At 42.7% G+C, this 16,245-nt stretch overlaps 1 protein-coding gene across 2 annotated transcripts in view; it reads right to left on the minus strand.

Annotated features, from left to right (window-relative positions):
• Window positions 1-2,555: 2,555 nt before the first annotated feature.
• The window catches only part of CGREF1 (cell growth regulator with EF-hand domain 1), a 33,195-nt gene continuing 19,505 nt past the window's right edge, over window positions 2,556-16,245 (minus strand). For both annotated transcript variants that reach the window (XM_082252575.1, XM_082252576.1), the window contains exons 5-6: window positions 12,308-12,432; window positions 2,556-3,192 (exon numbers count right to left, since the gene is read on the minus strand). In XM_082252575.1, the coding sequence (XP_082108701.1) occupies window positions 2,758-3,192; window positions 12,308-12,432 (560 nt within the window). In that variant the 3' untranslated portion in view covers window positions 2,556-2,757. The remainder of the gene's footprint in view (window positions 3,193-12,307; window positions 12,433-16,245) is intronic.

The following is a 16,245-nucleotide window of genomic DNA, read 5'->3' on the forward strand; positions in this document are numbered from 1 at the left end:
TATTAGTGCCACCTCATCAGTGCCCATAAGTGCCACCTCATCAGTGCCCATAAGTGCCACCTCATCAGTGCCCATCAGTGCAGCCTATCAGTGCCCATCAGTGCCGCCTCATCAGCGCACATCAGTGAGGGAGAAAAATTTATTTTCAAAATTTACTCGTAGAAAATAAGAAAAACTTTTTTTTTTTTTTTTCAAAATTTTCTGTCATTTTTCTTTTTTTTTTCGTAAAAAATAAAAAACCCAGAGGTGATTAAATACCACCAAAAGAAAGCTCTATTTGTGTGAAAAAAATGATAAAAATTTCATATGGGTACAGTGTAGCATGACCGCGCAATTGTCAGTCAAAGTGTGAGAGCGCTGAAAGCTGAAAATTGGCCTGGATGGGAAGGGGGTTTAAGTGCACAGTAGGCAAGTGGTTAAGTTCTGGACTCTGTGGTGACCAATTCATGTGTGACAATGATGTCTCATGCCTCCTGAACCACTCTTTCACAATATGAGCCCCATGAATCCTGGCATTGTCATCTTGGATTATGCCGTGCCATCAGAGAAGAAAAAATCTATTGATGGAATAACCTGGTCATTCAGTATATTCAGGTAGTCAGCTGACCTCATTCTTTGGGCACATTCAGTAACTATCCAATAGGAGAGATACTGCATGCTTAGTTTAGTTAGTTTCTTAGTTAATTCCAGGTGGCGACTTTTTTTTTGGCCAGGCAGTGTATAATGGTGCTGAAGGGGAGCTCTTACCTGATGCCCATGGATCTGCCCCCTGGTCTCAGCAAATCTGGCAACCTGGGAAGCTGCTGTAGGAGGTTATTTGTCTAAACTGACCCCTTATGTGTCTATATTTTTACCAGAATTGCAACTGTGACGGTGTTCACCGTCACTCGGAGTGAGGGACAGATACTTGGGGGACGCTGAGAGAATGGTTTGGATGGCTTCAGATATTGCAACCATCTGGGGTGACATGTAATAGCAGATGAAGAGATGGAGCTATGGCAATAGAGCAGACCCTAAAATATTTCGGGCAGGGTGCCCCTCCCACAATAGAATGCCCTGCAGTAGTTTGTGTCTCCGCCCCTCCCACTGTGGTGAGATTTTCCTGCAGCAGTTTGTGTCTCTGCCCCTCCCACATTGGTGAGCTTTCCCCACAGTACTTTGTGTCTTTGTCCCCCCCCCCCCCTAAAATGATGTGATTTGCCTGCAGTAGTTTGTGTCTCTGCCCCTCCCACAATGGGGAGATTTCCTCACAGTAGTTTGTGTCTCTGCCCCTCCCACAATGGGGAGATTTCCTCACAGTAGTTTGTGTCTATACCCCTCCCACAATGTTGTGATTCTCCTTGTAGTAGTTTGTGTCTTTGCCCCTCCCACAATGGTGAGATTACCCCACAGTAGTTTGTGTCTTTACCCCTCCTACAATGGTGAGATTTCCCTGCAGTAGTTTGTGTCTCTGCCCCTCCTACTATTGTGAGATCCCCCCCCCCCAGTAATTTGTGTCTATGCCCCTGCTACAATGATACAATCCCCCCCCCCCCCCCAGTAGTTTCTGTTTTTACCCCTCCCACAATAGTTAGATTTCCAAGCCATAGTTTGTGTCTTTGCCCATCCCACTATGGTGAGATTTCCCTACAGTAGTTTGTGTCTCTGCCCATCCAACAATGGTGAGATCTCCCCCAGTAGTTTGTGTCTCTGCCCCTCCCACAATGATGAGATTTCCTGCAGTAGTTTGTGTCTCTGCCCCTCCCACAATGGTGAGATCTCCCCCAGTAGTTTGTGTCTCTGCCCCTCCCACAATGGTGAGATCTCCCCCAGTAGTTTGTGTCTCTGCCCCTCCCACAATGATGAGATTTCCTGCAGTAGGTTGTGTCTCTGCCCCTCCCACAATGATGAGATTTCCTGCAGTAGTTTGTGTCTCTGCCCCTCCCACAATGGTGAGATCTCCCCCAGTAGTTTGTGTCTCTGCCCCTCCCACAATGGTGAGATCTCCCCCAGTAGTTTGTGTCTCTGCCCCTCCCACAATGATGAGATTTCCTGCAGTAGTCTGTGTCTCTGCCCCTCCTACAATGGTAAAATTTCCATGCAGTCATTTGTGTCTCTGCCCCTCCCACAATTACAGTATGGATTTTCTCAGTAATTTCCATATATTCTAGCAGGAGAAATAAAGAGGGTTGACACCATCATTTGGATTTGTAATGACTGGGACAGTTGGATGGAACTTGAATTTTATGGAGGTGATCTCATCATCAGGGTTCCTAAGAGTGATAAATGAAGCTCCAGTGTGATTGCCCTCTCATAAATGTAAACCTGAATATTTATAAAACTCATATTTCAGCTTCGAAGCATAACTATGAAGCATTACAAATGGTCAAACCTTTCCAACATTCCATTTTATTGTCATTCAATCCATCACCAATACATCATTCCGAGGTCCCCTGCGGTCACCTGAAGGCTCCCAGGAATGTTCTTTTGGCACCACATCAGAACCATTTCACGTGGGCAAAGTTCATTGGTAGTTCTTGGCCTGGGGCCACCTGCCAGGGTGTGGGCCAATTTACTGTACCAAAAGAAAAGTCTAAGCTGAGCCTATCTCTGACCTTTAACTTTCCATCAGTTTCCTTCAACAAAGTCTCTGATTGGTCAGTCACAACAGGCACTAGCTTTTCCCTCCCATGAGGGGATTTTTTTTGTAGTGGCTTTCTTGGTGGTCACAATGCAGGTGACATCAGGTATTGCAGTGGCATTAAAGGGCAAGAACTTTTACATCTCACCCTCAGATACAGTCTCGTCCTGTATGAATTGCTTCTGTCCATCGTCTTCTGTTGGCTCTTCCGCTTCTTCACTCTCGTTGGTTCTCTCTACTGATGCAGCTTCATGATCGATCACAGCAGGCTCCTCCTGGGTGACTTCTGCTTCTTCTTGGGATGGGGCAGGCTCATGGGTCTGCTCTTTCATATTGTCCTTAGATTCGGCTTCCTGATCATCAGCTTCTGAGGTGGTGGTGGTGTTAGTCTGTATTCCAGCTTCATTCTCTGAGGCTGCAGGATGGGCCCCCGGAGGTATGGGAATGGCCACAGCAATAGGTGGCGAGTCATCGGCTTTAGAGACTGGCGGTGTGACAAGTTCCTGGGTGCTGAGGAGACCATCCTGGTTGAGGTCTTGGTTCACCAAAATGTCATCTACCAGAGAAATGACCTGCAGGAAAAACACAAAGCTTACAATGATATAGGTCTTCAGATATTTTATGTTCAGTAAATCTGGTATACATGTAGATCAGGGGTCTTCAAACTATGGCCCTCCAGTTGTTCAGGAACTACAATTCCCATCATGCCTAGTCATGTCTGTGAATGTCAGAGTTTTACAATGCCTCATGGGACGTGTAGTTCTGCAACAGCTGGAGGGCCGTAGTTTGAAGATCCCTGAAGTAGATTATTACATTTGCATTGATTTGTGATTTAAATCTATTCCTCATCAATGACCAACATGATTAAAACCACTTACCACAAAGTGACGTATATTTACGTCGGCAGATTTTGCGGTGTTATACCGGGATGATGCCTCTAGCTAGAGGCACCATCCCGGTACCGTGGTTTACAGCCGACGGTTCGGCTTTCCGTCGGTAACGACCGATGCGGCTTGGGAGCCGCTCAATCGTTACCCGGGTGAGCGGGAGGGGACGTCCCCTCCCGCCGCCTTCCGTGACTTTGCCCGGGCCTCCCGTCCCACCAGGAGACCCAAGCACCCAGCCGGCGCGTCCGCCGGCTGGATGGAGTCCCGATCGAAGCTGCTTGACGTATGACGTAACCCGGAGGCGGCGTCCATGACGTCACTTCCGGGTTACTCTGACGTATGACGTAACCTGGAGGCGGCGTCCATGACGTCACTTCCGGGTTACTCTGACGTATGACGTAACCTGGAGGTGGCGTCCGTGACGTCACTTCCGGGTTACTCTGCTGCAAAAGGCTGCAGATTTAAAAAAACGGCTGTATGCAAAAATGCAGTTTTCGGCGTTTTGCATACATGAAAGTGTAGTGGAGGGGTCTAGGGTCTTTTAGATCCTCGATCCCTCCATAAAGAGTACCTGTCACTGCATATTGGTGTCACAAGGGATGTTTAAATTGCTTGTGAAAGCAATAAAAGTGATCAGATTTTTTATTTTTTTTTAAAAACCTGTAATAAAGTTAAAAAATAAATAAAATAAATAGGAAAAAAAAAATTTAGCCGCCCCGTCACTGCTAGCTCGCGCACGAAAAAAACGTATACGGAAGTCGAGCCGCGAATGAAATCACTGTTCAAACCACACATGTGAGGTATCGCCGTGATCGCCAGAGCGTGAGCAATAATTAAAAAAAAAGAGCTACACTCTAACTCTAAACTGGTAACCGTTAAAAAAATTTAAAGCGTCGCCTATTGAGATTTCTATTGACCGTAGTTTGTCGCCATTCCACGGGTGCGCGCAATTTTAAACCGTAACATGTTGGGTATCTATTTACTCGGCGTGACATCATCTTTCACAATATACAAAAAAAATGGGCTAACTTTACTGTTTAGTATTTTTTAAATGCAGTGAAATTTGATTTTTTGTAATTTTCCCAAAAAAATGGCGTTTTAATGACCGCTGAGCAAATACCGCGTGACAAAAAAATATTGCAATGACCGGCATTTTTTTCTCCAGAGTCTTTGCTAAAAAAATATATATAATGTTTGGGGGTTCTATGTAGTTTTCTAGGAAAAAAAAAACGTATTTTAACTTGTAAACAAAAACTGTCCGAAATAGGTTTGGGGCTTAAAGTGGAGTTCCACCCTATTTTTATACTTACCTCCATCTTCTCGCTCCGGGTCACCTGAAAAAGAAATGGATAATCGCATATTTTTTTTTTTTTTACTTACCTCGTAGCGAAGAAAATATACTTACCTTACTTCCTTCTTCCTCCTTCCTCGGCCGCGGCCCGTCGTCACTTCCTGGCTCTGCAATGATTCCTGGGAGCTGGACGTCATCGCGCGCGTCATCCCCTTCTAAACAGCTTCTGGGCATGCCCAGAAGCTGTGGAGGGATGACGCGCGCGACCCGGAAGTGACGTCGGGGCCGGCGCAGAGCATCGTGGGACCAAAGAAGGCGGAAGAAGATGCCGAAGAGGACGCGCTGGCTTCAAGCTGCCCACATCTGAGATGGCAGCGCTGGACAAGATGTTTGCAAGGTAAGTATTTGTCCTAACAGGTAAGTGCAACCCGGGACAGATCAGAGGCTAGCCATTGTGGAATGCACTAGCCCTGACTGTCCCGGGGGTATTAAAAAAAAAAAAAAATAATCCAGGGTGGAACTCCGCTTTAAGTGGTTAAGAACCAAAGATGTAGACTTCTCTGTGTTAAATATGAAAGGTTGTACAGTATATGTGGCAATTCCTGGATCTGATTATGAGGATCATCAAAACAGCTGCTTCAACTTTTATCACATTTCAGTCTTTTTAGCTGCCAATATTTTTTTTTTTTTAAACAAAATGAAAGCTACCAATATTAAAGCAGAAAAAAAATGTAAAACAAGTCCTAAAAAAACATAAAGAGGCAAAAAAAGAGTAATGTAGAAATTATTTTGGCTTTTAAGATAAAAACCAGTTTTTTTTTTCAATTTTGGCAGGCCAAGCTTTTTTGGATACACTTTAAACAAAGAAGAGCAGAAAGTCTTTATTGTTGATGAGTATCTATAAAATACATTTTGCTGGATTATTTTGATTTAAGGGGAAATCTGAAATCTATAAATCGATAAGAGGAGGAATTGCCACAATAATAACAGGGGTTTCTTCAACAATAAGGGGAGGAAGTGCCCCAATATTAAACTGAGGAATTGCTGAAAAAAAGAGAGTAATTGTCCCAACAATATGGGGAAGAATTACCCTAACCTTACCCTAACAAAAGGGTTGAAAGATAAAAGAGGATTGGAGTTGGGACTTTAAATACACTTCTCTAGTCACTTAATTTACCGTATTTTTCGGACTATAAGGCGCACTGAAAATCCTAAAATTTGATCAAAAACCAGCAGTGCGCCTTATAATCCGGTGCGCCTTATATATGAACCTTGAGTATTGAAGGGATCTCAAAACAATTTCTGTTTCACATGGATTGATGAACTCCGATACGGAGAATGAAGAGTTTGAAGGTTTCATGGAAGATGAATAGAGCTGAAAGTAAAATAAAGCTGTTTAAGACCCCGTTCAGACTGCGGCGACACGACTCTGTGCACCGCGACCTCAGCGCGACTTGCACGGACTTCATATAATTGAAGTCAATGCAAGTCGCCTCCAGGTCGCCTCAAAGTAGTACAGGACCCTTTTTCTAAGTCGGAGCGACTTGTGTCGCTCCTATTAGAATGGGTCCTGTACTATTCAATGGCGGGCGACCGACCGCGACTTGTCAGGCGACCAAGTCGCCTGACAAGTCGCGCTAGTGTGAATGGAGTCTAAAAGTTTAATAAAAGTGAGTGATTTTTCTCTGTATTTTTTTTAGTGTTTTGATTCTTTTTAGGCTGCGTTTAAAGGATTTGCCGATCCGTGAAAAATGTTTGCAAATTGAGCACCTGCCAGTAAACCCCGTGCGGATCAACGTTGCACAAAAAAAGTGCGCCTTATAATCCGGTGCGCCTTATATATGAAAATAGTTTGAAAATTTACTGTTAACTGATACTGCGCCTTATATCCGGCGCACCTTATGGTCCGAAAAATACGGTAAACAAAGATAGAAATAGTATTTGTCCAAAAAACGTTGTCTTTTATTTCATACAATATAAAAACATGTATTGATATCTAAAAAATACATTACAACAAAAGTGTGTATTAAATCTTTCTGAGAAGGTCAATGTGTTTCGCGGGTCGCCTGCTTTTTCAGGACCAACAGTATTTAATGCAATGAAAGAGTCTACCCACAGGATAATAAAAACAAGTCTTTAAAAAAAAAAAAAAGAAATACATACATGAAATACTTTACTGTATATTCATTGAGTATCGGTATAAGGTCAGATGATTTTAATAGACATACCATATCCATATAAGGTTCAATACATTCATTATGTATAATATTATGAGGAAAAAATAATTCACAACAGGTGAATACTTGCTTACCCTATTGCACAAGATATAGCGTACAGGGTAATTTAAAGGAAGAGATCAATAGAACTAGAGTAGCCTGCTGGCCCATAGGAGGATAACCCTCAAAAACAGCTAAATAGCATACATATTAGCCAAAGCTGTTTTCTTTTATAAATAATTTAGGTTGGGCCACTAAAGATAGAATATGATGAGGATGTATATGAGAGAGCACCTTACACATTAGGCTACATTCATAAAGATGCAATGTTGGTTCAAGTCAGGGGCAGTGTCCAGGTATGTTAAGGTGCATAAAGTGAAGTGGCAGGGATCCTCAAACTGAATTAATCCTTATATCTATTAGGGTATCCTCCATGGCCCGTTGGGTATGACGCAGGTGGGGCCACGTGGGACGGTCCCATTGGCACCTAGGTCAATACCAGAGGGCCTCTCCTTCCCCCCTCAAACGCACTCCCCATTGGTGGGACAGGCAGAGACCATGTCAAAAGGAAAACGTCCACCAGAGGACATAGACGCCACTCCTTGTGTGCACACCCGTGAAAACCGTGGGTGTAACATGATGGCGTCTAAACCGGAAACGCATATCCAGAGGTCGAGCAGACCAGAAGTGCAGAATAAAGGTATGGTGTACACCTGTAAAAGGGTGCACAAAGATGGCCCCCATCCAGCAAGTAAATCAACGTTGCCATCACAATATGCGTGCAAACCAGATAGTATTCCCCAATACTAAGAGTAGAAAAGGTGGAGGGAGGAAAGTGTATAATAAATCAAATCTAGGAATAGATGGATGAAAAAAACTAATTGCAAAGGAATCAACATTGCCATCCCGATTTAGGTGCAACCACTAGGATGATATTCCCCAAAACTAGAAAAAGAAAAAGGAAGGTGGAAAAAAATATAAAATACTATAGATCAAGTCTTGTTATAAGTAGGTAAAATACCAAGCCACTGGACTAGTGTAACGTTCATGCGTTTTTGTTTGTGGATGGATTTACAGCTGCAGAATTATTACACTCAGTAGCCTTGTAGAGAATCTGTTGAACAACATATCCAACTCTCAGGACTTCATCACCGTGTACAGCCTGTTATATACTATATATATATATTAATAGATGTTTAATGGAGGGATAGAGTATATGAGGATATATAGATGAGAGACAGGCTATTGTATGGTGAGCACTAGAAGTAGTATAGGAGAGTTGCAGGTGATGGTAAGCAGATAGGTTCTGATGTCAAGTATAGTGCAGATGGTAAGAGGACACAGATGGAGTATACTTTAGACAGAGTAACCTAGTGCAAGGATAGTTCAAGGTAGTCCCAAGAGCTAACAGTCTTATGCAGATGATAGTGAATAGATAGATACAGATAGTCTTGGTAATTGCAGTAGATGACAGTAGGAGATTGGTTAGTAAGAATCCCCTGCGGGGTACTTATCACTTAGATAGGTTAGGAATAACAGTGTCCATTGGAGAGGGGTGATCCCGTAGCGGGATACGGATCACCAGCGAGGTTTCCGGCTTTAGTTCAGCAAGGAAGGTATGTCAGCAGCTCCGACTTCTCAGGCGTAGGTGCGCTGAACATGTGGGTTTGAACGAGCGATGAGTGAGAGCAAACCGGCGATTGAAATAGCCGCTCATAGCGGCGCTCGGCAGTGATGTCATCCAGTCTTAAAGGTGTATGCGTCCTCCGTTATACAAGATGGGACGCAAAGAGAGGAGAAATATAGGAACAAGGGTACCATAGGTACCGGAACATTACAACTAGTGGGAGAAGGACTTGGGCCAGCAGGATGAACAGGACTACATACTCATCCACAACATACATATATGAAAAACTTTGATGGGAGCAGGGACAAAATTGGTTCCAAGGAACATATAGTATAATTTAGAATAACCTCAAATATAGAGACACAAGGAATGTGTACAGAAAATAATAAGGGAAAGCAATTATTGCCTTTCCTGTAGCCTAATATTTCAAGTAAACTACCTAAATTCTACATCATCTCTACTAAGCTAGACTCCTAGTATGGGAAAAAAAAAAGGCACAACACAAGAAAACCACATGGCACGATTTCTAAAAGTGGGTAATGATAAATGAAAAAAGATCATCAGGGCGTAAGGAAGAGACCAAAGCTAATAGAATCATTTAAACCGGGTAGGTTTAGTCACTTGAAGAGAGTAAATCCACCATGTTTCAATTTTCAATATCTTGTGGTCGAAATCACCGCCTCTAGGGGCTGGATGAGTACGGTCAAGGGCCAGGAATCTAAGACTGTTAGGTCTATATTGATGTTTTGTGGCAAAGTGCCTTTCTATAGGTTTTTACTATACCTAATGTTGCATCATTCACATGATCCTTGATGCGTCGCCAAAATTCCCTTTTCTGTCTTTCCAACGTAGAAAGAGACACAACTACAGGTTAAGAGATATACCATATCAACACATTTACTTTTTACAAAGTGGTTCGGAAAAACAATGTTGAATTAGGTAAAAATCTATCTTTTCCATTATGAATGAATCTGCAATATTCGCAATTGTCACATTTAAAAGGTACCTATTGGTAGGGATCTACTAGGGTCACCAGGACACAAGAGAGAGAAATGACTGGATACGAGTGTATCTTTAATAGATCTATTTCGGTGAAATGTAATCTGTAATCCTCCCACGGGACCACATGTATATAAATCAACATCTTCTTACACAACTACGGCAGGTCTGCCACATAAAGATTCTAAAATTTCACAACATCCCTTTGAGCAATCCAAACACCTTAGTGTCTCTTCTAACTATTATGTTTCCCATTACTATACTTTGTTAATAGAAAAACACTATCAGCACATTGGTACCTCCCCCGCTCATCTTCTCCTAGTATCCTCAAGGCTTCCAGAATGAAGTTCAGCACATCCTGGTGGTCTCTAGATAATTAGATCAGATCCCATTGCAAAGTCCATGCAGCATCTTTATTCAAATTTATGAAGCTTCAAGACTCTATTATAAATTATATAATATACTCTATTAAAAATAGAAACACTATCAGTACATTGGTACCTCCCACACTCATCTTCTCCCAGTGTCCTCCAGGCTTTTAGATGAAGATCAGCACAGAAAACACAAGTCAGTCCACCCTGGTGGTCTCTAGCCAATTAGATCAGATCCAATATTGCAAAGTCCATGCAGCATCTTTATTCTAATCCATTAAACTTCTGGACTCAATTATTTATTCTATAATATACTCTATTAAAAATAGAAACAATATCAGTAGATTGGTACCTCCTCCTGATCATCTTCTTGTGTCCTCCAGGCTTTCACATGAAGATCAGCACAGAAAACACAAGTCCACCTTGATGGTCTCTAGCTACAGTGCATTGCGAAAGTATTCGGCCCCCTTGAACTTTTCAACCTTTTGCCACATTTCAGGCTTCAAACATAAAGATATAAAACTGTATTTTTTTTTTTTTGAAGAATCAACAACAAGTGGGACACAAGCATGAAGTGGAACGAAATTTATTGGATATTTCAAACTTTTTTAACACATAAAAAAACTGAAAAATTGGGCGTGCAAATTATTCAGCCCCCTTAAGTTAATACTTTGTAGCGCCACCTTTTGCTGGGATTACAGCTGTAAGTCGCTTGGGGTATGTCTCTATCAGTTTTTCACATCGAGAGACTGAAATTTTTGCCCATTCCTCCTTGCAAAACAGCTCGAGCTCAGTGAGGTTGGATGGAGAGCGTTTGTGAACAGCAGTTTTCAGTTCTTTCCACAGATTCTCGATTGGATTCAGGTCTGGACTTTGACTTGGCCATTCTAACAACTGGATATGTTTATTTGTGAACCATTCCATTGTAGATTTTGCTTTATGTTTTGGATCATTGTCTTGTTGGAAGACAAATCTCCGTCCCAGTCTCAGGTCTTTTGCAGACTCCATCAGGTTTTCTTCCAGAATGGTCCTGTATTTGGCTCCATCCATCTTCCCATCCATTTTAACCATCTTCCCTGTCCCTGCTGAAGAAAAGCAGGCCCAAACCATGATGCTGCCACCACCATGTTTGACAGTGGGGATGGTGTGTTCAGGGTGATGAGCTGTGTTGCTTTTACGCCAAACATAACGTTTTGCATTGTTGCCAAAAAGTTTGATTTTGGTTTCATCTGACCAGAGCACCTTCTTCCACATGTTTGGTGTCTCCCAGGTGGCTTGTGGCAAACTTTAAACAACACTTTTTATGGATATCTTTAAGAAATGGCTTTCTTCCTGACACTCTTCCATAAAGGCCAGATTTGTGCAGTATACGACTGATTGTTGTCCTATGGACAGAGTCTCCCACCTCAGCTGTAGATCTCTGCAGTTCATCCAGAGTGATCATGGGGCCTCTTGGCTGCATCTCTGATCAGTCTTCTCCTTGTATGAGCTGAAAGTTTAGAGGGACGGCCAGGTCTTCGTAGATTTGCAGTGGTCTGATACTCCTTCCATTTCAATATTATCGCTTGCACAGTGCTCCTTGGGATGTTTAAAGCTCGGGAAATCTTTTTGTATCCAAATCCGGCTTTAAACTTCTCCACAACAGTATCTCGGACCTGCCTGGTGTGTTTCTTGTTCTTCATGATGCTCTCTGCGCTTTAAACGGACCTCTGAGACTATCACAGTGCAGGTGCATTTATATGGAGACTTGATTACACACAGGTGGATTCTATTTATCATCATTAGTCATTTAGGTCAACATTGGATCATTCAGAGATCCTCACTGAACTTCTGGAGAGAGTTTGCTGCACTGAAAGTAAAGGGGCTGAATAATTTTGCACACCCAATTTTTCAGTTTTTTTATTTGTTAACAAAGTTTGAAATATCCAATAAATTTTGTTCCACTTCATGATTGTGTCCCACTTGTTGTTGATTCTTCACAAAAAATTACAGTTTTATATCTTTATTTTTGAAGCCTGAAATGTGGCAAAAGTTCGAAAAGTTCAAGGGGCCCAAATACTTTTGCAATGCACTGTAAATAGTTCAGATGCCATATTGCAAAGTCTACACAGCATCTTTATTCTCATCCATGAAAGTTCAAGGCAGTAATAAATAGATTGGCAATCACTACAAAACCCAACCCCGTCACACTACCATGTAAGACATTATGAATGACTCTTCTGGAAGTCTGCTCCCACATTGAGCTTATCACTTTACCACTTTCCAATGGATCCCCACCAACAAATGTGAAATTTACCAAATCTTCTGCAGGTTCCTTCTGAAGACTTTTAACCAGGATTCTGCGCAGAAGACGCATGAGCTCCAGACCATCCAGAAGTCCACTCTTATCAAAGTCATGGAGCACAAAGAGGTGTAAAATGACTGATGGAGATAAAAGACAAAAGGGACATTACTTGCAAAGACTGATTACATATTGGAAGTTCTGCTTGTATATAAACCCCCAAACTCTCTAGGTACTGTGTGAAAGAAAAGATACACAGAAGAGCAGTACTGGGACAAGTTCATTTAGCACCCAGGGCAAGGATGTGGAACTGCAACCCCTCCCCCAATGTAAATGCATGCCGTAGAATGGGTTTACTGTCCTGTGTCCATTCTCTGCCCACTTGTTCTACCGTGCCTAGGGCAGCTGTTCCTCCTGCCCACCCCTTCTCCTGGCCCTGCAGAAGAGGATTGCGCATGATATATAAAAGAACACTCCCAACATTCAAGAATAGCAGTGCTTGGGATATGACCTGATAATTATAAGTAAACCTCTAGAGACATTTCAACCAAAATAAGGTGAGGATAGGTTGTATACTGGAAGTCTATGCCATCTTGTAAATCCTGAGGTCCACACACTAGTCTACAACTTGTAAATATTTTAGCATCCAGATTAATGTATATTTCACTGTCCACCATCACAAGGACATCCTACAGACTGGTGTGAAGGACATCATCTTTACCTGGATATGAAAATCGTTGAATACCTGACCAGAGAACTCCTAGTCCTTCTAGTAGGGGACTGTGTAGCGAAAGAAAATAACTCCAACGGGTTAGGCTGGCCATACACCAGTAGAATTCCATTCAAAAATATTCACTTTTGGAATGGTTAGTGTGGTCAATCGGACATTTATTTTGGACTATGGCCAAGAGAACATTTGAAGGAGCAGGATGTTAAATATTTCTCAAACAAATTAAAAACTGAAGCTGGTCAAAGATGAGTTTTTTTCAACCAGTGGTAGATCAACTTTTCTTTAACCACAGTGGCCATACATATATGGATAAAAATTTGGCTAGTTCAGCAGGTAAGTTTGTATATATTGTAAAGAAACCTGTTCAATGCATCTAGGATTCCATTCACATAGCAGGTCTGGACAAAATTGAATTGCCTTTTGGAAGGAAATTAATTGACTCAATGATGGAAAGAATGTTCTGATGAACAATATTTCTACGAACATTTGAATGAAAATGTAACAATGTCGAAGGATTGAAGAAAAACCCAACCCATCCCCTCACATTGGGAAGGGCTGGGATGAGGAGCTGTTACTAAGAAGATATATTGGGCTGTTGGCCTTGAGTGGAGACACTTCGCCATTGAAACATTGATAAGAGCCACACCCGTAGTCATTGCCAGCTCCGTATTCAGACCTGTGATTACAGAGTCTGACAGATGAACATTTTTCACCACAAACTGACTTCCTCAGAAATGAAATGGAAGGTTGTAGGCAGGCGTAGTCTGTACTCCACGCTGTTGGTGGAACTCAACGGAAGCAGCAATGCAGAAGGGGAAGGAAGTTGTGAGGAATTTGGTTCCTCTATGACTTCCCGTGGTCACCAAGAGACAGTTATCCGATTGGACGCTGGTGTCCCATGTGACTACGGTGGCTATCTTGAATCAGGCAGAGTCTATTTAACCTCTTGCCGACCGCCGCACGACTATTTACTGCGGCGGTCAGCCCCTCACAGGCAGAGCGACGTAGTACTACGTCGCTAGCCTGTGAGGGTCTAGGGAGTGAGCGCGCGACCCCGGAGGCGCGCTCCCACTCCCGCGCGGTCACGGACCCCCCCGTGCGTGTGCCCGGCGGACCCGATGTCCGCCAGTCACTCGGCGATCGTCGGTGCAGAGGAAGAAAGGCAGGCGGCTAATGTAAACAAAGCCGCCTGTCATTCTCCCTGTGTAGAAACAATGATCATACGGTTATACTATGTAGGACCGTTGATCATTGTTCCTACAGCTCAAGCCACAGCCAATCACAGTTAGAATCACGCCCCTAGGGACACACACAGCCCCTCCCTCTCAAATAAAGTTAACCCCTTCACTGCCAGTGTAATTTTACAGTAACAGTGCATATGTATAGCACTGATTACTGTAGAAATGTCACTGGTAACCCCAAAAGTGTCAAAAATGTCAGTCATGGGTCCGATCTGTCCGCCGCAATGTCGCAGTCCCGCAAAAAAAATCGCAGATCGCCGCCATTACACGTTAAAAAAGAAAACAACAAAAATGACAAAAATCTTTCCCTTTGTTAGTAAACGCGATAACTTTTGCGCAAACCAATTAAAATACGCTTTTTGCGATTTTTTTTTACCAAACATATGTAGCATAAAACAAATTGGCCGAAAATGTTAAAAAATTTAGATTTTTACATTTTTTTGGGGGGGAATTTCATATAAAAAAATTTGAAATATATTGTTATTTTTGCAAAATTAACGCTCTTTTTTTGTTTATAGTGCATGATCAAAAAATCGCACAGGTGACCAAATACCACCAAAAGAAAGCTCTGTTTGTGAGAAAAAAAGGACGTCAAATTTGTTTAGGTACAGCGTCGCACGACCGCGCAATTGTCCGTTAAATTCACGCAGTGCCGAATCGCAAAATAGGCCCTGGTCAGGAAGGGGGTAAAAGTGGTTAAAGTGGGGTACACACTAGTAGAAAATCTGCCGAAAATTCCCGTCCGAGGTAAAATCGTACGATTTTCGGCTAGTGTGTACACAACTTTTAGCAGCCGATGTCGACATTTTCAACGGAAAAAAACGGAGGGACAAACACCAAAATTTTTATCGTCCATCCCCAGACGACCAATTTTCGTTTAATGTGTATGCAGTACGTCCGTGAAAAATTGGATACGAAAGACCGCGCATGATCTGAAGTTGCTGACAACTCGGAAGTCTAGGAACACATGTCCCAAAAAAAAAAAAAAAAAATTGGACGAGAAATTTTGTGAACATTTATGCACTGTCAACTAGAAACGGTTATGAACGCTGAGCAAGAGAGAGAAAAATCGGAGGATATTTCGTCAGATTTCCGTCAAGTGTGTATGGGCCTTAAGACTCCGGCTCCCAGGTTTGGTGTATTTTATGTGAGTGGCTAGTGTAGGGAAATAAATAAAAAAGGTGTATCTCTGGGCTGTGGTGGGGTGGCAGGTGACACAGATAAGTAATATACCAAACTTATAAATAATCTTAATAAAAGTGTAGGGATAGGTTTCCCATCCCAGGGACAGTACTTGGAGGTAGGAAAAGGTTCCTGAGGAGTAGGGACAGTGCAGGGATTACGTCCATCTCACTCCAGGGAGCCTCTCCTTTTGGTGTGGACCAACCAGGCCGCATTCCGCTCCTCGTTGTAGATGTTGTTGGCATCTTCATGTCTTCAGACTGCTGTCACAGTTCATATGTGATTCCAGACAGGTGTGCCTACCCGCCAAGCCGGAATAAGTTGTGTTTAACTATTCTGCAATATTTCTGTTGCCTTACTTGGATTCTGTGCGTTCACTGCCCGCTACACCATGCTGTACCCTGCACTCAAGGTGATGCTGGAAGATGTGAAGGTGTATCACAATAAACCATGCCCTTTAAGAATACCGACCTCTCCCCATGCCCATCAATCGCTGGGGAATCCTTGCACTTTTCATGGTACACTTTCTTTAACCCACATTTATTACTACCAATAAAGGGTAATCTGGTTGTGTTAATGCCCCAGGCCTATGCTTGACAATTGTCCCCTACCTATGAGAGCTCTGAATTTCGAGAAAGACCAAATTGTGAGGATTCTTAGATATGAGATAAGGTAAAAAGTTTCCAAATACCAGGATAGTGGGAAGGAACCCGACCTGGAATACCCCATAAGGTTTGTCATTTAGAGAAGTCCCTGATCCCTGACAACTGACACTATTACCCCCCCCCCCATTCTTAAGT

Source organism: Pelophylax lessonae (genome assembly GCF_965119305.1).
Source record: "Pelophylax lessonae genome assembly, chromosome: 3".
NCBI classification, from domain to species: domain Eukaryota; kingdom Metazoa; phylum Chordata; class Amphibia; order Anura; family Ranidae; genus Pelophylax; species Pelophylax lessonae.